The 26,957-nt window shown below is 43.7% G+C and overlaps 1 protein-coding gene across 3 annotated transcripts in view; it reads left to right on the top strand.

Moving 5' to 3' along the window:
* Window positions 1–26,957, top strand: part of LOC119177060 (protein FAN) — a 181,793-nt gene that overhangs the window by 34,695 nt on the left and 120,141 nt on the right. For all 3 annotated transcript variants that reach the window (XM_075878063.1, XM_037428427.2, XM_037428428.2), the window contains exons 11-14: window positions 13,023–13,131; window positions 13,528–13,621; window positions 13,962–14,044; window positions 20,155–20,234. In XM_075878063.1, the coding sequence (XP_075734178.1) occupies window positions 13,023–13,131; window positions 13,528–13,621; window positions 13,962–14,044; window positions 20,155–20,234 (366 nt within the window). The remainder of the gene's footprint in view (window positions 1–13,022; window positions 13,132–13,527; window positions 13,622–13,961; window positions 14,045–20,154; window positions 20,235–26,957) is intronic.

Here is a 26,957-nt window from a genome sequence, read left to right as displayed (position 1 = left end):
TGAGATTATGCACACCACGCGTGAATTACAGTTTGTTTTGGAATTTACGTGGCTGCTAGCGATAATGCTTAAATCTTTGATGGCACATGTATAAATGCCGCCGCTTTTTATTGCATGGCAGATTATCGATGGCAACGCTCTATGTTCGGTGCTATCAGTCTACAGCATGTATTGCTTGTAGAGTGACGTTTTGTTTTCCGAGCACAGGTTAGCCCAAATTGAAAGTTCACCCATGGGAACAGCGACTGCTGCCTTTGTCGACATAAAGGCCCCGTGACAATACAAAGGCTGATAGCTAATTCTTTTAAATATGACATCGCCACACTCACAACTACAAAACGCTTGTGTAAGAAAATAACTACTGTTACGTTTGGCCGAGAGGGGCTCGAAGCCTGGAGAAGCCCCGTAGGGGCGCCTGTGAATGCAGGTGTTTGGTGTGTAGCGACACCACGGACCCGAGCTAACGGGGGAGTTCTGACTCCCTCCCACGCCTAGCCGTGCGTGGCTCCGCCGTGTCCGGGGAAAAGGGGATCCAAGGGGTTGAGCTGACGCCGGGTGATCGGACCTTTAAGGCCTCCCGGCAGAGGCAACACCCTCCTTTGGCCCCGGCTTCACGTAGACGGCACCCTCGGATTTACCCGCCCGGGGGGAATCGGCAGTCGCCTTTTCCTGTCCCCATCTCACATCTTCGTCTTTTCTTTTACTTTAAATATTTCCTGTCCTCTACTTACTTCCATTGACTTCCGTGTTTCCTGGCGGCAAGGGTTAACCCTGTGTGGCTATCCTACCTTGGAGACACCATATTCAGTTATAGTGGTGGCGTACAGCTGGCGTCTGCAGGGCTTGTACTTACAGACCCTGCAACGTCCCTTTGTAGGACTTCACGGTGGGTGGCCGGCGCCGCTGCTGAAAATAAACATTTACGTATGGCTAGTTCCTTCTCCCTACTCCCTGATCGCCCTCTGAAAAGAGGGCGCACCGATGAAGTCTTCCAGTTTCTTGGTCACCAAAAAGTATTTTTTCCCTGATTCCACGTTATCCACACTGACACACCCGGCAAATTAGTGCGAACGCTCTCACCTTTTCTAGTTTCAAAGTCTTTGACGGAAATCTTTGGCCCAGGACATAAAGCATCGAGAATGGCAAGTGGTGACCTCCTGTTGGAGCTCCGCGACCAGAAACAATATGAGAGACTGCCTAATCTAGTGAAATTCGGAGATACCAAATTAATAGTAACCCCACACCGAACCATGAACATCACCCGTGGCGTTGTTTCAGATGATGACCTGTTAGGGCTGACGGAGGCTGAACTCCTGGAGGGTTTTACCGAACAGAATGTCATCAACGTGAAACGAATCAAGATGAGGCGTGATGGCAAAGAAATCCAGACTAAGCACCTGATACTTACTTTCAACTCAAGTTTACTGCCCGGCTTTGTTGAGGCTGGGTACATCAAGCTTCGAGTGAGGCCATATATACCAAACCCTCTCCGATGTTTCAAATGCCAGCGGTTCGGCCACAGTTCTCAGAACTGCCGAGGCCGCCTAACTTGGGCGAAATGCAGTGCTGAAGAACACACATCTGATACCTGTGAAAACTCTTTTCACTGTGCGAACTGTAACGGGGAGCATGCCGCATACTCACGGTCATGCCCATGCTGGAAAAAAGAAAAGGAAATTGTCACAATTAAAGTAAAACAAAACATTTCATTTAGGGAGGCATGGAGGCAGGTGTCCTACCTACCAAAAACCAGCTTTGCTGAAGTGGCGCGTCAGGGGGCAGCGCCACGACGGCCCCCGGCGCCTGTCTGGCACACGCGTAGTGAGCCAGCGGTGACGCCATCCGCCCCCTCGGCGGTTGCAGCAAGTGCTGCTCCGCCATCCAAGAAAGACCCATCAACCTTCGGGCTGGGGGTCGCGAAGGTCTCGTCTTTTGAGGCGAGGCCCTCAAAACAAATGCAGCCCTCGCAAGAGCGCGTGTCCAACGCCTCAGGCAATGGATACAACTCCGAGCGTGAGGGCGCAGCCAGCGCCTAAGGATCGGCGCGACTCTGTCGACCGATCCAAAAAAGAAAAATCTCGTGTCACGGCCCCTGGAAAGGGTCCGCGAGCTAACTTTCCATCCTTGAGCACACAGCACAAAACACATCTAAAATGAAACACAAATACTACAGTGGAATGCCAGAGGCCTATTTAATAACCTAGATGATAACAAAGACTTGCTTAATGACTATCAGCCAAAAGTGTTCTGTGTTCAAGAAACTCATTTAAGGTCAACTCATGTGAATTTCCTGAATCAATATGTGGTTTTTCGTAAAGATCGAAATGGTGGCAATTTTTCTTCTGGAGGTGTGGCCATCATTGCACAAAGAAGCGTAGCATGCGAGCACATTGTGCTACAAAGCTCTCTTGAGGGTGTGGCTGTTCGCACTATTCTATTCAACCATATTATATCTATCTGCTTGATCTACATAGTCCCTGACGAACCGTTCAATAAAACAGAGTTCGAAAAGCTTATTGATCAGCTTCCAGAACCATATGTGTTAATTGGAGATTTTAATGCTCATAGTTTGCTATGAGGTGATACCAAATGTGATGCGAGAGGTCGTGCAATAGAAAACTTTCTTCTCGCATCTGGAGCCTGTCTGCTCAATAAGGCAGAGCCAACATACTTCAGTACCACACACAATACATATTCATGCATAGATTTAGCCATTGGATCACCGTCACTCCTACCTTACTTAGATTAGAAAGTTATTAATAATCCATACAGAGTTCTAACTCTTTTAGTAACAAAACAACGGGATGACCGGCCGTCTTATCCTAAAAAGTGGAACTTTCATGTTGCAAACTGGGTGAAATTCAGAGAGCTATGTACTCTACACCTCGAAGAGGTAGACCATTTGGAAGTAGAAGAGATGGCCAACTATATTTCTGAATTTGTTCTTGCGCAAGAAAGTGCATACTGCAGTCCAAGAATGATAAGGTTAACACAAAGCCATGGTGGAATTGGGAGTGTGAAATTGCAAAAAACGGCAAAACAAAGCATGAAGGACTTTTTCTCGCTACCCAACAGCAGAAAACTTGATAACCATTAAAAGTTGCAAAGCGAATGGCAGGCGTGTTCACCGTATAGCCAAACGGGAAAGCTGGACACACTATATATCCTCAATAAACTCCTACACAGACGTCAGCAAGGTTTATAATAGGGTGCATAAACTTAAAGGACAAGGCCCAAATCCCTTCCCTTTGGTGAATGACTGCGGTGATACAATAGAAGAACAGGCAAATGCTCTTAGCAAACACTTCGAGAAAATGTCAAGCTCAGAAAACTATACCACTAAGTTCTTACGCCACAAAAGCATAGCTAAAAGTGTACCTCTGTGCCGAAACAAGCCTGTATCAGACGGATACAATAAACCACTAGCACTATATGAACTGAAGCTTGACGTTGGTTCCTGTGGAAGTTCTGCTCCTGGTTCTGATACAATTACCTACGAAATGATCAGATATCTCCCTGATGAAACCCTGAACTGCCTTTTAGCACTTTACAACAAGATTTTCAATACCGGCAAAATACCCTCTTCTTGGAAAGTAGCAATAGTACTACCAATCCTTAAACAGGGCAAAAATCCCTCTTCGGTAAATAGTTACTGGCCTATCGCCCTCACAAGCTGCCTACTTGTTTGAAAAAATGATTAACTGCCGCTTGGTCTATTACTTGGAATACAATTGGATATTGGACCCGTGCCAGTCTGGTTTCCATACAGGTAGATCCACAACCAACAATCTTGTTCTCCTTGAGTCGTATATACGTGACGCGCTTGTACACAATCAATACTGTCTGTCTGTTTTCTTTGATCTTGAGAAGGCATATGATACTGCCTGGCGATACGGAATCCTGCAAAATCTACTGTCTTTCGGAATATGTGGCAGGTTGATTACCATCTTAACAGATTACCTGTCTGAAAGGAAGTTCCGTGTAAGAATAGGTACTGTGTTATCGTGCACATTTCTTCCAGAAAATGGAGTGCCACGGGGAGGGGTATTAAGCTGCACACTATTTATAGTTAAAATGAACTCTCTTCGCTCTGTTATTCCACCTGCGATATCGTACTCTGTATACGTGGACAACATTCAAATTAGTTTCAAATCGTGTAACTTGACTGTATGCGAACGCCAGATACAGTTAGGTGTTAACAGACTTGCAAAATGGGCTGACGAGAATGGTTTTAAGTTTAACACTGACAAGACTACTAGTGTGCTTTTCTCGAGACGACGAGGTGTACATCCTGACCCCTACATACTAATGAATGGACAAAGCATAGTCATCGCGAAAGAACAAAAATTCCTCGGTGTAATTTTTGATTCCAAACTCACCTTCATCCAGCACATAAAGCAGCTGAAGTTAAAATGTCTCAAGACCATGAACCTTTTAAAGATTTTATCGCATCAGTCGTGGGGGACAGACAGGCACTGTCTCATATCTCTGTTTCGAAGCCTGGTTCTGTCACGCATAGACTATGGATGCATAGTATATCAGTCAGCTTCAAGGACAGCACTGAAAATGTTGGACCCTGTATACCACTTAGGTATCCGGCTGGCACTTGGTGCCTTCCGTACCAGCCCTATTCACAGCCTTTATGCAGAGTCAGATCAGTGGCCACTAGACTATCAGCGCTCGTATCTAGGAGTTAACTATGCAGTTAAGAAGCAGCACCCATGCAAAACACTTATGAACGACGTGTCTACTACCCAATTATACCTAAACCGTCCTTCTATCGCCCCACCGTTTCCATTGGCATTAAGACCTGCAGTAGAAAAACTTGCAATTTTTTTCAATTACTTAGAGGAAAGTGACCATGTCGAACACATCCCTCCCTGGCAGCAGTGTCCAGTCACTTGTGACTGGTCTTTCAAAGACATCATAAAGGAAAATTGTCCACTCATTGAGCAACATCTCTTGGCCCTTGAACACAAATATCGTTCAACTGCGTTCTTCTCTGATGGCTCAAAGTCTCAAACATCTGTATCTTGTGCAGCCTATGGACAAAAGTTCTCTGACACCAGAACCATGCATACACATACCAGCATTTTCACTGCGGAAGCCTATGATATCCTGCTTATTATACAACACATTAAACAACACAAGATACAAAAGTCTATAAGGTACACAGATTCTTCAAGTGTTGTCAGGGCGCTGTCTTGTGGCAAGTGCAGCAAGAACCCTACTTTCAACAAGCTCCTTAAGGAAATCTATGCAGCCTACAACCTAAAACTTTTATTTGCTGGGTTTCAAGTCATTCTGGAATTGCGGGCAATGAAATAGTGGACAAGAATGCACGAGAAGCGGCTGGTCGGCAAACCATAGATATAACCTCTGTTCCGGGTGTAGATCTAAAACTTGTTGTACGTAGAGGTCTACACAACCACTGGCAAGCTGAATGGGACAGAGAAGTCGACAACAAACTCCACCTTGTAAAACCCCAACTGAGAAAAGTTATCCCACAAAAACTCAACAGGTTCGCCGAAGTCACTCTAACACGGCTCAGAATAGGCCACACTTATGCCACACATAAACACCTTTTGACAGGCACTGATTCACCTACATGTATACACTGTGGAGAGAGTCTAACCGTTTTGCATGTCCTCATACAATGTTCTGTGCTTCACTAAGCACGACTGACCCATTTCAGGGAGCTCTATCGATATCATATCCCACGTCATCCAGCGCTGTTTTTATCACTTGATGCAGTGGTTGACCTTAAGAGACTTCTTCATTATCTTGGGAAAGTGAAATTTTTAACAATGATATCATTCCATCCTAGGCACCAGGCTGCGCCTCAAGTGTGAGGTACCGCCTGGTGCATAAAAAGTATGTCTGAGCCTTCGCAGTTCTTGCTCAGGCAAGGACTTCAGCTGCGAGGGTCTTGGGCCTTGCAGACTAATTTATCATCACAGACTTCAGCCAACGAAATGAAGGTTTTTTAACAAAGTGACATTCTTTTAAATGCACCGTGTTTTAAATGGTTCGTAGATATTTGCTACACATCATTTGTTTTAATTTTTAAACTAATAACAGAAATGAAACAACACTTGTACTGGTGCTCTTTGGCCTTAGATGCCCTTGCGCCAATGAAACTTAACGTAATAATAATAAGCCTGGAGAAGACGCCGAGGGAACGAAAAAATGAACCTTTTAATGCGGCATGCTAGCCGAAAGACGGTCAACAAAGAAGTGCCCCATGGCATGGTTGGTAGTCCTTTTTGAAGGCACGCCGAGATAACAGGGGGCGTGAAAACACAGCAACGCACATGCGCAGTAACATAACATTGTACCGAACAAATGAGCGAGACATCGGCTTGCATTGGTGCTGACAGATAAGCGATGCGGGGGCGAAAACACAACAGCCCCTCCTCATGTTAGAGTACCAAGGAGGAACAGAACGTCCACTCACGAAATGTCGCCAAGGGCTCATCGAAGGTTTCGGCAAAACGGCACTTTCGGTGGTTTCACCAGTTTAGCTGTGTGCACGCTTGACGGGTTTTGAGGTGCACAGAACACTTGGCGCTCAATATCTTTCAGGGTCAGGCGACGCCAAAACACTTGGCGCCCGATGTCTTCCAGGGTCAGGAGATGGGACTTCTATCCTCCGAGGTCGGACGACTACGGTAGGTGCAGAAGTTTCAGAGCCGAAGCAAGTCCCTCACAAACGGGCAGTGTTCGGCTATTGGGTAGGCCAAAGTGCGAAACCGGTGAGGAGTGCATGGCGTGGCAGAAGACTGCAGGCATCCTAAACTGCGCGATCTTGGGCCAGGATCCTAGGAAACGGCGAAACGGCAAGCACCTCTGAAAACAGCACTAACAACCGCAGAGTGCGGCCAGGCCAGACTCTTGCACGCAAAGTGCTTTGGGAACTTTCCAATGGGAAACGAAACTTACTGTAGACGACTCATGACAGTTACAGTTGCAAGTGAATGCAGAATCAAGGCTTCTGTGCCACTACGCCGACAGGCGCCGAGGGAAAGAAAGCCCTGCTCAGGCCATCCACATTTGCATGCAGTGCTCTCTTACTATGCTTAACCGTAAATGCGTACGGTTGCAAATTGAGGCTCCAACGCAACAACGTGCCATTTTTGTTGGACATCTGTTGAAGCCAAGTAAGCGGTTGATAATCTATTATGAAAATAACTTCTGAACCAGCCAGATAACAGGAAAGTTTTTTCACAGCCCAAACCAGGCACGCGCATTCTTTTTTCTATGGTACTGTAAGCCTGTTCTCGGGCGGACAGCTTTCGGCTCACGTACAGAATGGGATGATCATGCTCGTGCTCGTCTTCCTGACTTAAAACTACACCTATCCCTCTTTCGCTTGAGTCACACTGCACAAGAAAGGGTTTTGAGTAATCTGGGCTCGCCAGGACGGGCTTAGAGGTGAGAGCACCCTTCATAGAATTAAAGGCTTTTGGTTGGTCTTATTGTACACAGTTAGGAGCTTCCTTCTTTAGCGCGTCTGTAAGTGGGCTGGCAACCTGAGCGAAACACTTGATATAGTGTTGGTAATAGCCAACCATTCCTAAAAAAAAAAACGGAGTTCCGTTTTTGTTTTCGGCTAAGAAAAGTTTTTGATTGGCAGAACCTTTAATTCAAGTGGGCTTCGATGTCGTCGACCTAACCTGTGACCTAGGTAGTCGACTTCTGGGTGACTTAACTTACACTTCTGTGCTTTTAAAGTAAGGCCAGCCTTGCCTAGCCTAATTAAAATTTCACGCAGATGGTTTACGTGCTCCAGCCAAGTATTTGAAAATACTGTGATGTCGTCAAGATAGGGCAGTGCAAATGCCTCCGCCTCAGCTAGCACTTCATTCATTAGTTTTTAAAATGCGAAGGGGGCATTTTTAAGCCCAAACGGAAGAATCAAGGGCCGGAAGGTGCCGAAAGGAGTCACGAAAGAAGCTTCACTCGCTCGCTCAGTAAGCGGCACCTGCCAGTACTCTCGCACCAAATCGAACCTAGAGGTGAATTTAGCTTTGCTCACCTTTTCAAGACAATCTTCTTCGTGCTGTAAAGGGTACACCTTGCTAACAGTCAGCGAGTTAAGCTTTCGGTAATCGATACACGGCCGCGGTTCTTTACCGTTAGTCTTGACAATTATCATAGGGGACATGAAGCTTCCCTCTCCTTGTTCAGTTACTTTAAGCACCAGCATTTTATTGACCGCCTCCCTCATCAGTTTTTCTTGGCGCGGGGAACATTTGTAGGTTTTACATCGCTTGCTGCTTTGTGACCTTGGACTGTCTGCTTCCGCTGTTAGTTCAATATCGTGAGTCATCAAAGTGATCCGGCCGGGCACCTTTGAGAACACTTGTTTGTGCTCAGCTATCAAATTTGTCAAATCTTCGAGCTGGCTCTCGCTTAGAGCAGCACTGTCTACTGTCAAATTAAGGATCTCTTGTAAAGAAAAACAAGTCGTTTCACAGGGAACGTCTGGAAGTTCGGCTGGTACTTCTTCGGGTTGATTTAACAACTATTCAGTTTGTACGCGCTCTAGGTAGGGTTTCATGAGGTTGCAGTGATAGATACGCACTTACTTCCTATGACCTGGCAGCTTAACAACGTAGGTTGTGTCTGAAAGTTTGTGTTGTATCGTTCCGGGGCCTTCCCAGTGCACTTCCAACTTATTAGCTTTTGAAGTACGCAACATTAGCACTTTTTGCCCTTCGTGAAACTGGTGCACACTGCTGTTTTTGACGTAGCGTTTTTTTTTTTTATTTTGCCTGACCTTCAAGCATATTAGCTTCCACCAGAGCCTGCGTGTCATACGAGCGCTGCAGTAGGTTGCAAACATACTCGACCACAGTCGGATCGCTACCTTCCTCTTCCCAGTTCTCACGAACTAGCCTAAACGGGGAGCGCAGCGCCCTTCCGTACACAAGCTCCGCTGGGCTGAAACCTGTTGATTCATGTGCCACTGAACGTAAAGCAAATAGCATAGCTGGTAACGCCATGTCCCATTCTTTGTTCTGTTCGTAACACAAAGCCCGCAGTATCCGCTTCATTACAGAATGTACCCTCTCTACACTGTTGCTTTGCGGGTGTTGAACGGAGCTATGGTGTGTCTTGATGCCACGCCGGTTAAGAAACCCGGTTGTTAACTCGCTTGTGAAGACACCTCCAAGATCCGACTGTATTTCACTCGCAAAACCCACGCGGGAAAAGATTAACAGTAGGGCATATATTACTTCTGCCGATGTAACATAACGCAGCAGTATTGCCTCAGGGAATTTCGTTGCTGGGCACACCATTGTCAAAAGATATTTATATCCCGACTTCGTCAAGGACAAGGGTCCCACAATGTCAATTACAACACGACGAAATGGCTCAGTGATAATAAGAACTGCCGTCATAGGGGCCTTGCATTTCTCGTCTGGTCTTCCCGTCCACGTGCGCCACGTGCGTCACGCGTGTTTCTTTCTGCATTAAAAGAATGGTGTTTCGTGCAGTAGTCATCTGCATACTCTGCTGCCTTGTGGGCTGTCCTCACGTCTGGCTTATTGAGAATCCACTCTTTTAGCTTTTCTGGAAGCGTCAAACAAAACTGCTCTAGGCAAATTTCTTCAAACATTCTGGCCTTGTGATGGAATGCTTCGGCACCTTTTGGCCAATTTTCTTGGAAGCTTGCTAGCCTGTACGCAAATTCCAAGTAGCTCTCGTTCGGCTTCTTAACTGATTTTCTAAACCGCAATCGGAAAGCTTCAGGCGACAACTTGTACTTTGCTAACAAGGCCCTTTTTACGCCCTCGTAACATTCCGCTTCTTCTGCACTCAACCGAGCTAGAATTTCTGCGGCATCTGCCGGCAACAAACTCAGAAGTCTTTGAGGCCATGACGTCAGCTCAAAGCCCATTCTTTTGCAAGTGCGCTCAAAGTTTGTCAAAAACAGTTCCAATTCACTACCAATAACAAAAGGCTACAGAAAACCTCTCATGTCATAATTGACGGTTTTCGGCTCGGCCGCCGTGGTCAGAGGTTGCTTTAGCTGCTCCAACTGGCATTTCTTTAGTTCCTCGTCCCTTTCTCTCACTTGGCATTTCCTTTGCCCTTCGTCAACTGTTTCAACCATTTCGCCGGCTTGCGCCCCACAAGCTAAAATTTTGCCCACATTTTCAGGTTTCCGAATAGCGTTGCTAACTTCCACCCCGAGCTCTTCTGCTATGGCCAACAAATCGGCTTTTAGCAAGCTATTCAAATCCATGTTCGAGACTGCAACTGTGGCAAAAGTCTTCTCTAGCTGCTTTCCTATTTCCGTGAGTGGAAATCAAAATACTCGGCGTACCAGAACACAAAGCCAAAGCCTCACCAACTGCCGCCACAGAGCTCCTGGGGGTTCGCCATGCGACCACTGTCACCAGCTGTTACGTTTGGCCGAGAGGGGCTCCAAGCCGGGAGAAGAAGACACCGAGGGAATGAAAAAATGAATGTTTTAATGCGGCAAGCTAGCCGAAAGACGGTGAACAAAGAAGTGCCCCACGGCCTGGTCTATAGTCCTTTTTGAAGGCGCGCCGAGATAACAGGGGGCATGAAAACAAAGCAACACACATGCGCAGTAACATAACATTATACCGAACAGTTGAGGGGGACATCGGCGGGCATTGGTGCTGGCAGATAAGCGATGCGAGGGCGAAAACGCAACAGTACATCCTCTCCTGGGAGAAATGCTCTTATCCCACAGTCTCTTCTCATTGATAGCGCTCCATGTAGAACGGTTTACGAGCCGTGCACTGATGCTTGCCGATATCGCGCCTGCCAGCTATCGCAACCACGCCCTTGATTAGAATCAAGGTTCACAGCTGCTGATTAAGCAACCCCCTTTCCCCCCGCATTATGCGTGTTCAAGACGGGCGGCATATCTCCTCTCTGCTACAGCATTTGACGGCAGTTGTAAGACACAGTGGGATGCTAATGCGCGCTTCCTCCGAGCGACGGAGACCAGCCGTCTCATTTGAGCTCTGCTTGAGCAGTGCTCATCACCTCAGCTTGTGCAGTTTTACGTGCGGGTCGAATATATGATGCATGGGGAATGATACCGACTTGAAATTTACGCGGAACATGGGGGTGGTGGCAAAAACCCATCAAGTGTTCTACAATTCCTGTTGTAATAAAAAAAATCACTTATTTACCTAGAGATGGCGCGGCGAGTGCATTGAAATTTCCTCATGGTTCTCATGTTGGCTGTGGCACTTCAGTGACTGTAACATAAGTTTTTTTACATTTATTTTTATAGAGCCTCATTGGTTGAGTATGAAGATAACTTTTATTGTATAGTAGCTCATCTCTAGCCTTCAGGTGCTGCGGTTCATGTTAGATGTGGTGTTTTAATCACATTTTGAACATTGCAGCATTTTAACATTAATATTTTGATTCATTTGAAGTCTAGTAGCTGTCAAGAATGCCGCTTGTTTTTTCTTTGAGTTGCTGCACTTTCACCTTTGATGTAAGGTTTAATATATATGAATTTTGGGTAAGTCTGGTCGCTTGATCAGCATTGCATGCTTAGTAAAAACCACTGAAATCTTATGTGTTTGCCAGAAAGCAAAAGTTTTATTAAGAGTGGTGTGTGGCCCGAGAAGTATGTTCCAGAACTAAATTTCAATGCTCTAAAACACACCTTTTGTTGCACCAAAGCTGCTCCAAAAAACTGAAGCCCGCTTCCACCCCTGTAAGCTGTAAAATCTTACGGAATCATTATTTACACACCTGATGTTCTTGTATTTGATAGACCATGGGACTAGAAGGCTGTGGTGTGGTCACATGTTTCGGTAATGCTAAAAGTTGTATAATTAGGCCTAGCAATGTGTTTTTTGAAATGGGGTGCCTAAGCTTACTGATGGAACCAGGGGCATACTTGACATTTTGAAGTAGGTAGGTACAAACCTGGCTGCTGCCTCTGGCACATTAAACGATTACAGGAAGGCTACACTTCAGTAAAATTGGGCCCCTAAACAGACAAGAAATAAAGTATTCTTCCATTCACATACAAGGATAATGCACTGCTTTCAAGGAGGGGCCAGCAGAAATTCTAGATATATTGTGTTTTGTTACCTGACATTGTTCAAAATCTTAACTTATTTTTTTAAATCTCATTTTTTTCTATACAGTTCAAGGAGTAAAAAGTTCTGATGAGTATTAATGCCTCAAATTGGAGTAGCCATTTTTTAATACGCTTTCATGAGCTATGAATTGAGATAAAGTGAATGGTAACTCTTTATTTTGAGGGCAATTGTTTTAAATCTAAATGTGCAGAGTGTAGTATCTTTCAGTGTTTTTGGGATAGCTCAAGTTAGTTTATTGATATTGCAATTATCCTAGTTATTCTATGGGTCATTATGCTTATTACATTCCTACAGAGTCACTTTTGATTCATGGTATGGCTTATAGAGTTGCAACTTCTGGTGTAACACCCACGTTTCAACAAATTTTAATTATTAGAAGAACTTTTTCGTTTTACAGATTGAATCATTTTTACATCCTAAACATTTTAAATGCCTGAGCTGTACAAGATGAAATATAATTAACTTTTGGACTGAAACACTAAAGTTTTTTCTCTTGGTTGGTAATTGGTGTTAATTACCTTTTTATAATTTTGACATGAGGGCACTTGCTTATATAGTAGAGCTTTAAACCATCACATGTTATGGTATAAGCATTTTTTAAAAATCACATAAGTGGCAATTGGTTCAAGGTGGCCACCTCTCCTTTATAATTATATCTTTAATTACGTGCACTTTTGGGAATTTTGTAAAAGAGGTATGCCATAACTTGTGATGGCTTACAATGTTTCAATGTAAATAATTACTCCTATGTCACTACTTATAAAGGTTAATAAAGATGTTTTAGTTGATTAGTCAGTAGATTAACCTCCTAGAGAATGCATGAAAAGATACTGAGTATGTGCGCTTAAACAAATTATCACTCTCATGTCATTTTTGAAATTAAGTGATCGAATATCGCTTGATCTTCAGGGCCTTGAGCTTTATTGCTCGGAAAGCTCCGTGCTAAAGCATCTGTTCCTTTCATTCAAGACCCAGCAGGAGCGAGATGAACTCTACGAGCAACTCTTAAAACAAGAAGGTAAACTCTTCTTCGTGCTTGCAGCCCTTCACACTATTTTGGGTAATGTTAATAATCTTTTGAGAAAGTGGACTAACGTTGTTGCAGCATGTGAAAGTAGTATTTTGCAAGGAACATTACAATAAGGTGTTGAATGGGTTTTGTATGTCTTTTAGTGGTTTTGTACGCACTCCTTACTCCTACTTTCATTATCAGTTGTGAGTGAAGCTATTATGCTGATGTTATTGGCGTTGATACCAATATTTTCTGAACTGTATAAATTTTTATAGGTGTCAGTGTATTTGTAATACTAAAGCCACTTTCCTGGTTAAATAATGATGATGATGAATGAATGGAATAATGTGATCATATGGCTCTTATTGTTGCTGCGATCTATTTTCTTCGTGTATTTTGCAGCATTAATCCTTGAAGACACTGGCCAAGAGAACATGATGTTGCTTTGGCAGACTGGTGTCATTTCTAATTATGACTACTTGCTTTACATCAACAGGTGTGTCTTGTCAAATTATATACTGTGTAGTGTTTGTTTACTGCTCATGCTTTTGTGATGACTTTTATCATTTCTTGATGCACAGACAGTATAGATATTTTATGTTGTCGTTCAGGTAACATTGCAGAACATGCACTTATTATACTCGTGAAGCTGACATGCAGTTTTGGAATTACTAATGCATTAAGCTGGTAATATACTATAAACTAGCTCATTAGCTAGGTTGTTGTACACGTAAAATGTGATAAACTTTTGCCTCTCTTTAGTGCTCATACACATTGCAGTGAAATTGCTCATATTTCTTGCAACAGTATAACCTTTTCTACACCCTTGATTACAGCCTGGCTGATCGCAGTTTTAATGACCTCACACAGTATCCAGTGTTTCCATGGGTAATAGGGGACTACAAGAGCAATACTTTAGGTATGATGTGAATTCAGTTTCTTTTTTTTTCTCTGAACATAACAACATTATATAAATTTAGTGTGCATATAAGTTTTTTAGTTATGGTCATTGTAATGATGATGATAAATAGCTGAACTGGGAATGTCGCTGTAGCCAATGTTTCAAGAAGGATAGTTGTGTTACTTTCAAAACCTCGTGTCTCCTTGTTGAAACATTCACTGTGGCGACATTCCCTGCGGTGCTTTCTTCTTACTTTAAGCCTTCTTGTTCTCTTGAACTTCAGTCTTATTTGCGTTTGTAGTAGTGGTTAGCTTCTGTGTTAATGTACAGGTGTCTGTGCACATATTTTATCTTTTTTTTAAACAAGAAACTTTGGTGTTTCTCACCAAGATTGTTAATAATCACTAATGTTTGATAGACGTTTCCTAGTACAGAAGTGAACATGCTAGGGTCTCTATGTAGAAGAGCATATTTGTAGCCGACTTTTCGTCGTATTACTAATAGTAGGTCAGTAAAAATAAAATATTTTTTGAATTCTATAATGTGTGACCAGCGGTGCGAACTTAGCATGACTATTTAAGCAGTAGCATTTGTAGCATAAAATATGGTATGTCATCACTGCTTCAATAACAAAAAAGAAAAAAAGTGTGCATTAGTTAGTGCTCTTATGTGTTATATATCTATCCTTCAAAACTTTTTTGCATACTTTGTAGCTTTCATCATAAAACAAGCCAATACTGCTGACATATAGCCCACTTGGCATAGCTTACAAGTTAGAAGTGACTGGGATCTTATAAAGCGCCTTTTGTCCATTGACTGTCGTTTATCTCACTTGCACTTGATACACCATTATGCTATATGCCATCTCCATGTCATGTGTAATAGTTCAGGTGCTATATATGTAAAAGATAGGGTATTGGGTAGGCAGCAAAATAAATAAGTTTTACAAAGCAGTAGGACACATCGTTACAGTTCATTGATAGGGGTTTGTGCTACTATGGACACACATTGCTTATCGTGCATGTTGAAGGCAATCCTGCATGTGACAGGGTATGCAATCATGGCACCATTATCGTAATCATCACTTCTATCTTAAAGTTGTGGCCATTCTGTTTAACATTATTTTTTGGCAGTCTAAGATTGCATCACAATTATCGTACACATTGCTTGATGCAACGAATGTTGTAATAACTCTGCTAAATCACGGATTTAAGATTTATAAAGCACGAAACTGCTGTTACAGCCACAACTCAACCTTGAAAAGAAACCTTTTCTGTTTATGAATCGGTATTACCATTTCTTTAAAATATTTTTTGAAGCAAACGATTGCCCTCTCCCTTAGCACAGTTCGTCTCATGAACAAATGTTGATAGGAAACTGGAATGCCATTATAATTTTGGGTTTAACAAAAAGTTTTGCTGGTCTGGCTGCTTGATTCATTCTAGTATGGTCTAAAAAAGCCCAAACCTTACATGAGACTAGGAGAGTGTGCTTGTCCGTTGTGTCTCTCTCCTTTTCTCACTTAAGGTTTGCACTTTCTTCTGTGTCGTAATAGTCTTAGGCATATTTTTTTTTCACTGTACAGATGCCTTTAAAAGTTGCAGGCATTGCTTTGCATGATTCAGGCAATAACGAGAAATCTGTTGTAGTCCTGGCTACGCCACATCTACAAAGCTTCAGTGGGTGTAGGCCTGAGCCTTTGTCATTCTTTACAGTTAGAATGGCTATGGAATGTGCATGGCTTAGAGCAGTGGTTCTCAGTCATACATGTGTCGGGGACTCCTGGACTGATGGAAGTGAAGGGGGGACCCCTTGCAGCAGAGGGGAGAGAGGAGGGTGGTACATAGGTAAATTAACACAACTTGAGAGTGGAAACAGGTGCCTTTTATTGCTACCAAAAACACCTAACAAATGCGCCACATCACTTCATTTTGGACAGTTCATCAATACGTGGCACAGTCACTCTTGAGGAAAAATGCTGGTGAGGGTTTCGCGGATCATAGAAATGGCTTCGTGAACCCCCTAGGGTCTGCGGGCCCTCATTTGAGAACCATGGTCTATAGCATGGAGCTGTATTCGATTGTGCTGACAGTGGTACGGAGCGAGTTTCCAGAAGTGTGAAAAAAATTCTAATTATGTTAGTAAGTAATAAGGGCTATTGGTCTTGACGGAAAACGAAATTGGGCAGCATTACACCAGAAAGAAAATGCCCAAGCACAGAATTGGACACTGCGAGCATTTTACTAACTACTGAATGTTTATTGCTCAAGATCAGCACATTACATGAGTAGAGCCTTGGGCTTTGGCCCTTGTTTCATTATGGGGAGAAAGGGGGGGCACTGGTGCTGCTTCAGGTGACGGAGTGCTCATGCAGCTTGAGGGGGGGCAAGTGCCCCTTTCGCACCCCCCTGGCGACGCCCATGAGTAGAGCAGTGCTGAGTGAAATTGAACTTTGTGCTTTAAACATTCACCTGTTAGTTCATCACTTAGATTCATTTTTATGTGTGCTGCACAGTCCTGCCAAAATGTTTTGACTGCTTCCTTGAAGAATACTTGAATAATAATAATAATAATAATAATAATAATAATAATAATAATAATAATAATAATAATAATAATAAATTTGTTAAGTAGTGAGTCTGGGAGTTTTTTTTTTTTCCTCCCCTCCTCAAAGGACCACTTATGATACTCATAAGCTTAGTATAAACGTATATTCATTGGAAAAGAACACTGCTCTGTACATATTCTTTCCTGTAAAATGTTTTTATTCATGCATATTTCTACCAGTTTGAAAGCATATTTCTTCACCTTTTTAATAGTTGACTGACATTTTATATGTTCAGTACTCTACCACCTGTCTCCCTCCACCTTGAGTGTGAGAAAAGTCGGGAAAGTTTCTCATAGGTTCTCATTATTTGTCATGTTCATCTTGTACCTTTACTGTTTCCTGTGCAGCTAGCTTCTTTTGATTCATGATCATGAGGTTTGCAGTGTTTGACTTGCCACTCTTAAAACCATATTCACAAACCAAGCTTATCATTATCCCAGATCTTTATTTTTTTTGTGTGTTGAATATTTTTACAAACTTATATCTGTTCATGATATGAAGGGTGATGTGGATTTTGCATTATGAAAAAAAAAACTAGTATTGTTTTCCATGAAATTACATGTTTTGCTTTGTATACAGGTGTGATACATGATGTTGAGCTTAGATGTGCCCACATCATTTAGAGCATTCAAATTTGAGAGCATGTTTACAGAAGGTGTGAGGTGTTTCTACTACCTGCTACAGCTGAAGGAGAATTAAATGTGCACACCAAACAGGGCAAAAAGTTGACACACCGTTTTAATCTATCTGTGTCGACTTCTAGTCCTTGTTCGGTTTAGCGTATTTTGGAATTTTACGTCAGCATCAAGAACTCACTCATACAGTGAAACATTTCATTCCCTACTGTTTCTTTGAAGACTGCACAGGCAGCAACACAATCCAATGAGTGCAAGTAGTGTGGTTATTTAAGTGAGTTACCCTTAAAAGCACTATAAATGCAGAGGTCTGTTACAACCCATAGTGACCATTCTATAGCAATGCATCAAAACAATTTTTTTCTCTTAAGTAACATCTGTCATCCATTGGCAGGGGCCTAACTTTGAATATGCCAGCAAAGTGCCAAGAGTTATCACATTGAAATAATTCCATTTAGTGTGTTTCTACTTGTTTTAGATTAAAGTGCACCATTCGTTATTGCTTTTTGGGTGCAGCATTGCTTTAGCTTTAGTGCAGTGAAAAACCGTGGACTTCTTGTGTCATTGTGTGCATTTGAGTACATATGGCCTATGTGAGTCTCCTTCTGAATGGTTTGGTCTGCCACGGTGGATCAGTAGCTAAAGCGCTCGGCAACTGAGCAGAAGGTCGCGGGTTTGATCTGAGCCCTGGCAGTCACTATGTGGCGGTGGCGAAATGGTAGAGGCCCTTGTACTGTGAAATGTCAGTGCACGTTAAAGAACACCAGATGGTCGGAATTTCCAGAGCACTCTCGTACAGTGTCTCTTGTATGCATATAAGGGTTTTGGGACGTAAAACCCCAGGTATTATTGTTGTTGTTGTTGTTATTATTATTATTATTATTATTATTATTATTTTTATTATTATTATTATTATCCTATCTGCATTGCTATTAATTTCTGTGGCATATGAAGCTGCCTGACAATAATATCTGAGGTTTTATGTCCCAAAACAAATATGTGACTACGAGAGACGCTGTGTTGGAGGGATCCAGAAAATTAGACCATATAGTGTTCTTTAAGATGCACTAACGTCGTACAATACATGAGCCTGTAGCATTTTGGCCATCAAAATGCGACCTCCATCCAATCTTTTAATCAGCAGCCAGGCACCTAAACCTCTGTTCCGTGGCGGCTTACAAAGCAGCTTTCTGATGTGTTAGGTGACTATATATAAAAAATATACTGGTTGAAAAATATATATACAGTGAAATCTCGGTATAATGAACTTTAGAGGATTGCGGAAGTTTGTTATTTTGAAAAGTCGTTATGTGAAAGCTCGAAAATTAATCATAAATACTTATTTTTCACTGTCTAAAACGACTTACCTTTACAACGGTGGGTCCTTGAACTTGTTTTTCACGAGAAAAAAAAAACAAATGCACTAGTAAACTCCAAAAAATGCACATTTACATTAAAGAAGTCTGATTTTTTATTTATTTATTTTTGACGCGAGAAGCACAAATTTTGCAGCGCGAAGGCCTCCAGCTCATCCACATTCCTGTGGTGCGATTAGATTCTTTGGTCACAACAGCCTGCTTTTTGCCTTCCAGTTGCCGAAAAATATTCATTGTCTCGCTTAGCGAAAACTGCTTCCGCTTCTTCGTTGCAAGCAGAGATGAACTCATTTGTAGTATCACCGCAGCGCAAACGCCGACTTGCTTTGCGGGTGCTATAAGTAATCACCGAAAAGAGATGAACACGACTGAAAAAGCAAGGCCTCCAAAGAAAAACCCGAAGCATCACGGCTGTCATGGCCTCTTTAGAAGAAAAAAAAGTGCTAAGAAAGAAAATTGCTCGCATTTCATTTTATGCTCTCTCGCTGTCTCTGGTTTTCCGCACCCATGCTTCCTGCTCCACAACTCCCACTTCGCCTCGCTGACCTTGCCCTCCCGATGATAGTTATAGCACGAGAACAGAACGACGACACAGAGACAAGAAGGACACGAAGGACACAGTGTCTGTGTCGTCGTTCTGTTCTCGCGCTATAACTATCATGTCATACCAACTAACCCAAGCTGCCACACTTGCTCTCTCGTGTTGCCCTCATCTCTGCGTTCGCTTGTAAACCTGCGGCACCGGCGTTTTAACAAAAAGAAAGAAAAGAAAGTCGACCTTTCTTTTTTTTTCCTCCACACCGTCACGCGTCTTCCGAGAAGCAAGGCGTCCATTCGCTTTGTCGTCTGCTTGCGTACCGCTCTCGTGGTCGCGACGGTTTTCAGAACATAAGTTTGTAGTACTGAGACGTTAATATAATGCGGAACTAAATTAATGCTCGTTATTCTGAAAAGTTTGGTATTCTGAAGTACGTTGTAAGGAAATAATTTCACATTGAAACTATTAACAATCGGTGCAGAATTTTTTAAAAGTTTGTTAATCTAAAAAATTCGTTAATGTGGGGTTCGTTCTACCAAGATTTCACTGTATATAGTAGTACAATTACGTGATACATTTTTCGTGTTTTTTTCGTGGTCTCCTCAAGGCTAGAGCTTCATGTGCTGTGCGATCCTAATGCACAATAAAGTACACCAGATGGTCCAAGTTTCTGGAGTCCTCCACTACAGTGTGTGTCATTATCATGTCATGGCTTTGGCATAAGGTACCCGAGATATTATAAATTAATTGTGAGTGTATGAGTTATTTTTTGTGCTGGCATAAGAAGCAACAGCATGTAATTGTCTTTATTAAAAGTTATTTTTTTTAATGTAAAGCAGTTAATTTTTCATTTCTACAAAAGATTATGGATTCTATAGTAGCCCTTATGAAAGGCACATAGGTATGCACTTTCTAATCATGCTATTTAATAGCAACTGTGGGCTGTTGCATGTTTCTTGGGCGTTTTTCAGACTTGAGCAATAGTGCAAGCTACAGAGACCTGTCCCGGCCATTAGGCGCATTGTCTGAGAAGCGTCTCAAGAAATTAAAGGCAAGTCTTCTAACAACTGATCTAAAACACATTACTTTATATATTTTGTATTGCTGTATATTAAGAAATTTTTAAAGTTCGTAATTTTCTCTGAAAATGCTAGAGTAATTGTGTATTTCTGACATGTTAGACAGAAATAAACTCCAAGAAGACACAAAATTGCTTCGAATGGTCCATTGCTTGAACTCCACACAATTTTTCTAACATGCATGGGCACCTTTCCTGGTACTGTTAAAGAAGGTAGAAGGCAGCCCTGATTAACTTATCTCAAGGCAATGTGAGCAGTAGGGTGAAATCCAACAATAGGGTGAAACTGGTGCCCAGTAGGCCTAGCACTTTGCCAGTCAAGCTACAATGATCATTTCACATAGCTGCAACGTTATGTAAAATCGGAGCATCAATGAAGGGTTGAAAGTGTCTGTTCGGTTGTATTATTTTGTGCTCCGATATGTATTCTAGTTATACGATTCTTTGATCTTGTGTACTTATTCAGTAGTGCACTTTCTTTATGAATCAGTCATACATATAAATAGTACAACTTTATTAGTGGGTCAAAGTCATCACTTAGGGTTTTGAACCCTTATGTGCAACTTTGTTAAGAGCATTGTCTGTTGTGCAGATATTTCACTCAGGAAGGCCACACAGCTGATTTTAGACTCCCCCTTTGCAGGATGTTCATGACATGTTCAATCTCTTTTTGAATATTTTTTTGTACGAATACTCTTATTTATTATTGTGGAGTACTGTCTACTATATAACACCATACCGTATTGTACAGTTTGTACAAGTGGTACTGTTTTTAGCACGGGAAGGCTTCAGCGCGAGTTCAAGATGCGTGACTGGGCTAGCTTGTTTACGAGCTGATTGAGCGCAATGATTGAAAATGAAGAGGCTTGCTGATTCTCCCTGACCCATCTTAGAAACCTTGAAAATGGAAAGAAAGATGTGCACAAGAGCTGCATCTGATTTGAACATTTATTATGCCAAGGTGGTCTTGCCTAATATGGGCATCACTATTACTAATACTCATGTCACCAGTTATAAATATAAAAATGGGCCAAGCTCAGGCCTTAGGAGTTGTGGCTGGTTTTTCATCTTCAGCACTTAAGCCAGCATTGACTATAAATTTTGATGAATGGAAAGTGTGCTCACATGGAGTCTGTGAACAAGGAAGCCTGCAAGTAAGAATGGAAATGAATCGAATCATAGATGTACAGGATGTATTATATTACTGTTAAAAAAATTTTAAAAATAACTGGTTGTAGATGACGCAATTCCACTTTTTAAAACTAAAAGTACTTTATTTACAGTAAGCTCAGTACAGAGCTCACTGCAGGGGCAAGGGCTATAGGCAATCAGCCTGACAAAGACCCCTGTCCATCCGCGGTTCGTGCTAGGGTTCGATATGAGCACAGACAGAAACAGACAAAAATCAGTGCATTGGTTTGATAGAAATTGGATACAAGTTACTTGCAAGTTTGCATACAAATTTCACACAAAAACAAAAATAAAATGTTTGCATAGCACATTTGCAAAATTAGACGTCACTCACATGGAGATATATAACCAAGCGAAATCGACAAAAAGATTTTAAACACCGTGAGACACAAAGTACATACCGACACACCGGTATTAATATGTACAATACTACATTCAAAATACAAATTCATGAATGATTTCAAGATTAGTCGAGGCATGAAACTCCACTTAATAGTTTTCATAATACAGTCAAGCCTGCTTATAACGAACCTGAGCGTGACGCGTCATCCGTTCGCTGTATCCTGAAGTTCGTAGTAAATGAAATACAGCTTTAAAAAAAAAGTTTCGAGTGAAAACACAAACTTTTTATGCCCCAAAAAGTCCGCGGTGCACGTGTTTCGAAGAGCAGAAACGATAAGGGCGATCTCAAGTTCATTTAAAACGGCAGGCTGCTCGTTCACCGAGGCCCGTGGCATAAGCTGCATGAAGCGCTGGCTCCAAAGCTTCGTCGTTCTTGCAATCCGATTCCTCCAAATCGCTCTCGCCACGTACTTCATTCACAATTCCCCAATCCATGCACGGTTCCGCAGTGTCGGCATCATCATCGACCATAATTAAATCATCGCAACAGATGTCCCACCCGCTCTCCCAGGTCGGAGTCGACGACGCGCTGCCACAAATCGCCGCCGCAGTGGTCCTGTTCGGAAGCTAGCTTCAAGCTCGGCATCGGGCTCGACAATCGACGAAGTCAGCCTCGCGAAAATAGTTTCGCGCACATGTAGTCGTCACTGCTGCCCACGAAATATTCACCATCTCCACAGTTGAATACCGGGACGCCCGAAGCTGCGAATTGGCTGCAAGGTGGTCAACAGCTATGAGCAAGCGCTCCGCAACGCGGCACCTAACATGCAGATTACGCTCAAGCCAAGCGGTCACACTTTAGATGTTTTGTTGAGCAGCACGAAAAAGCGTGCTAGTCCTCCCGTCGGCCATCATGACCACACACATACACACACCAAGAGCGAGCAAGACGCGCACACACGTGGAACAGCTCTGGGCGCGTTTCCAGTTGGAAAGCGAAACTAATAGACCTCTACCGGGGTACATCACAGCGTGACGTCACCGGTGCACGTGCAAGGCAGTGGTTGGCAAAACACTCCTGCCGGTAGCTCAGTGAGGTGCAATCGCTCGGTGCTTGGGGCAAACTTTTGTTTTCTTTTTGAAAACCTAATGTTTATCTCCCAGTGGCAACAATAGCTGTGGTATATGTCAGAGAACATCTAGTTGTGTGGTAAAGTGCCTGATGAAATATTTGCCACGCTGACTGGCTGTTTATCTCGGGGAACTGAACACACGTGGCGGCCTGTGTGAGGAACAGCGGCATCGTCTTTGAAAATGTGCAGTGTTGACTGTGGCGTGTAGTGTGTATTGAAAGGTATCGAAAATATTGGTTCACTTTTACGGACCATGAAACTAGGAATATTGTGCGTGGTGTGTGCAGTGTGAATAACGCGATGCGTCCTGTTAGCGAAAACAATGGTATTCTTTGTGGGCCGGTTGCGGTAACCGGTTGTCAATGGAACTTCACGATCTGACATTTTAGTCAAGATAAAATTGCGTTTGACGCGATCATCTGCGACTGGGTATATCTCAGTGTGTGCGCGTCGTGCAGAAAAATAAAAGTGCATGATCTCCGGTTGATATATGCGACTACGCATGAGCTATAAGCATGTTGTAGTGTTGTGCAATCTGCATATAGGCTTCACCACGGTTATAACTCATATTATCAAATACCTGATACGTGTTAATCGAAACAGCGGAGATTTTCGTTTCTTATCCACTTTGTACTTTTACGGCTCGATCCTTATGAAGTGACAGTGTGCATTATAAGTTTGTGTCAAGCCTAAAGGAGCAATATAGGTACGAAAACACGTTATAAGAATCAAATGCAGCAAGGTAACTGTGCCAGATAATATTATATATTATTAAGTTTTCGGGTTTTACATCACATGAATTTTCACTGGGTTATTGCGAAACGTGGCGGCAGAATTTCACTTTAATTTTCACGAGGATATGTTAACCTCAGCCAATCGTATGGCAAGAAGTTTTTTTTTTTTTTCAATTCTCTTTGCTCAATGAGTGAGAATCTTATCTGTGACGTCACGCACAGCAATTAACCACGAATTAACCTCAGCCAATCGTATGGCAAGAAGTGTTTTTTTTTTTTTTTTCAATTCTCTTTGCTCAATGAGTGAGAATCTTATCTGTGACGTCACGCACAGCAGCTCAAAAGCAGGCTGCCGCCAATGTTAAACCTCGTTTAAAACTGCTTTGCACATGCCACCACGGAAGTTGATTAAGTTTACATCCATGACATGCAAATATTTCTCAAAGTGCCCGTCCTCGTGGGCGTTGAAAACGTTCTGTTTCGAAAAAAGATCAGATTTTTTTTATGGCGGCCATCTGCATGGGTAATCCACTGAGTGCTTGTCGCGTCTCTCCGTACTCTAAAGTTTCTGCATTCACCTACGACGAGCAAATTTCCACACGATGAGCAGTGACCCGTCCGCGACCCCCTTCTTTCAAAAGCTGCGAGACTTCAGAATATAGCAATGTAGAAATTTCTTTCGAAGGAATGCAGACACGCAGCTCTGCTTTGCAGAAAGATGCCCCTGGCGGAACTTTCTTGCCAACCAGCACATGCTCCGAAAGAGAGTATGGTGGGCGGGGTGCCCGCAGTGACGTCACACTGTTTACAAACAGGAAGAGGTCTATTCGAGCCAGCGTGGCAGGCGTCGTGGAGCGGTGGAGACGGGCGAAGGGGGTGTGATCAGGAGAGGAGAGCAGACTTGCGAGACAAGGGCAAGGAGTTGCGATAAAGCGCGGAGGAATGAAAGATTCCTTCCGCCGTGCGATAGAGGGGGGGATGCGGTGGGAGGGCGACCTTGAAAAGCAAAACACACATGAAGGAGGCAGGTTGGGTAGCTTGCTTGAAAGGTCCGCGAAACTCGCACGCAGAAAAACTTGGAAAGAGTGCCAGCGCGCGCAGAAGTCAAAGCATGGCCGCCTCGTTCGGTGGGCGGCGTTTGAAGAATCGGCGGCCGTAATCAAAAAATAGTTTTGTTGCGCCGGTGGGTTCGCGTGGCCTCGCGAACTTCGGTATTTCACGATTCGTTCCGCGCAAATTAACAGCCGTTTTCGCGCTTCCGCACGCGCCGACTTGCCCGGAAACCAATTTCGAACACCGATCTGGCATCGGCGAGGTGCCCATACATTCTTATTGTTAAACGCTGACCCTGCCTCCGCGCCCCTGTAGTTGCCGCTCTCCTCGACCGCTTTTTGTTACGCACCTCTCCGTTCTTTGTTGCTCCGCTACTCTGAGCACCCCGCATCGCCAGACGAGGCCCGTGTTTTCACACTGCCACCGACTTTTCGAAGACCGGTCGGCCATCTACCCTGTTTTTGATCGCTGGTACTGTCGTTGGCGTCGCTGGCCTGGAGTGACCAGACCATTCGCCAACATCGTCTGCCACTGACTGTATCCGATAGTCTGCGTCTAGTGCACGCGCGTACGCTACCCCACCGACTCTGATAATATGCGATTCGTTTCGTGCGTAGGGCTTGTTCTCGCTCACTTCGCACTCGGCTCAGCATGCCTTCCGTGCGCGTGCGGAAGCGCGAAAGCGGCTGTTAACTTACGTTGAACGAATCGCGAAATATCCAAGTTTGTGAGGCCACGTGAACCCTCCGGCGCAACTAAACGATTTTTTGACCACGATCGCCGATTCTTCGAACACCGCCGCGCGCACAGATTCAGGCGCCCATGCACTCTTTCCAAGTTTTTCTATGTGCGAGTTTCGCGGACCTTTCAAGCAAGCTACCCGACCTGCCTGCTTCCCGCATGTTTTGGTTTTCAAGGTTGCCCTCCCACCATATCCTCCCTTCTCTTCACTCTATTTCAACTCCTTGCCCTTCTCTCGCAAATATGCTCTTCTGTCTTGATCACAACCCCTTCGTCCGTCTCCACTGCTCCGCAACGGCCGCCACGCTGGCTGGAATTAGTTTCGTTTTCTTGCTGGAAACGGGCCCAGAGCTGTTCCACGCGTTTTGGTATGTGTGTTGCGTGTGCGCGTCTTGCTCGCTCTTGGTGTGCGTGTGTGATCATGATGGCCGACGGGAGGACTAGCATGCTTTTTCGTGCCGCTCAACAAAATGTCGAAAGTGTGACCGCTTGGCTTGAGCGTAATTCGCCCATTAGGTGCCGTGTTGCGGAGCGCTTGCTATAGCTGTTGACAACCTGGCAGCCAACTTGCGCTTCGGGGGATCCGGTATTCAGCTGTGGAGACGGTAAATATTTCGTGAGCGGCGGTGACGGCTACATGCGTGTGAAACTGTTTTCACGAGGCCGACTTTGTCGACGTCGGGCCCGATGCCGAGCCTAAAGCTTCCAAACAGGACCATTGCGACGGTGATTTGTGGCAGTGCGTCGTCGACTCCGACCTGGGAGAGCGGGTGGGACATCTGTTGCGATGGTTTAATTACGGCCGATGATTATGCCGACACTGCGAAACCGTGCATGGATTAGGGCATTGTGAATGAAGTACGTGGAGAGAGTGATTTGGAGGTATCGGATTGCGAGAACGACGAAATTTCGGAGCCAGTGCCTCATGCAGCTTATGCGAAGGGCCTTGGCGAACGAGCACCCTGCCGTTTTAAATGAACACTAGACCGCCCTTATTTCTTCTGCTTTTCGAAACACATGCATTACGGACTTTTTGGGGCAAAAAAAGTTTGTGTTTTCACTCGCAACTTTTTTTAAAGCTGTGTCTCATTTACTACGAACTTCGGGATACAGCGAACGGATGCCGCGTCACGCTCAGGTTTGTTATAAGGGGGCTCAACTGTATATGGTATATATATATATATATGGCACCTCCAAAACCCGTCTCTCTCGCTATAGGCCAGCTTCTGAAAAATATGCGTCCAAGCATATTTATTTGTGCTTTTGCATAGCTCTCTAATAATTTGAACAGTGAAAAACGAAAAGTCGACAGCGCCCACGAAGCGCCACGTGGCACTACCTAACGTGGCTCGAAGGTTCACTCTCATCTGCCTACACGCATGAAACTGCATTGCTGCCAGCCAGTAGTGCCGCCTGAACGAAGTAGACGCCCTGAAGATAAAAGATCTAACCATTATAACAGATCAGGTCAACTCACACTAACGCCCGCCGGCAATAACGCG

Source organism: Rhipicephalus microplus, chromosome X (genome assembly GCF_043290135.1).
Source record: "Rhipicephalus microplus isolate Deutch F79 chromosome X, USDA_Rmic, whole genome shotgun sequence".
NCBI classification, from domain to species: domain Eukaryota; kingdom Metazoa; phylum Arthropoda; class Arachnida; order Ixodida; family Ixodidae; genus Rhipicephalus; species Rhipicephalus microplus.
Note: the sequence above shows the minus strand (reverse complement) of the source record. Positions and strands in the feature narration are given on the sequence as shown.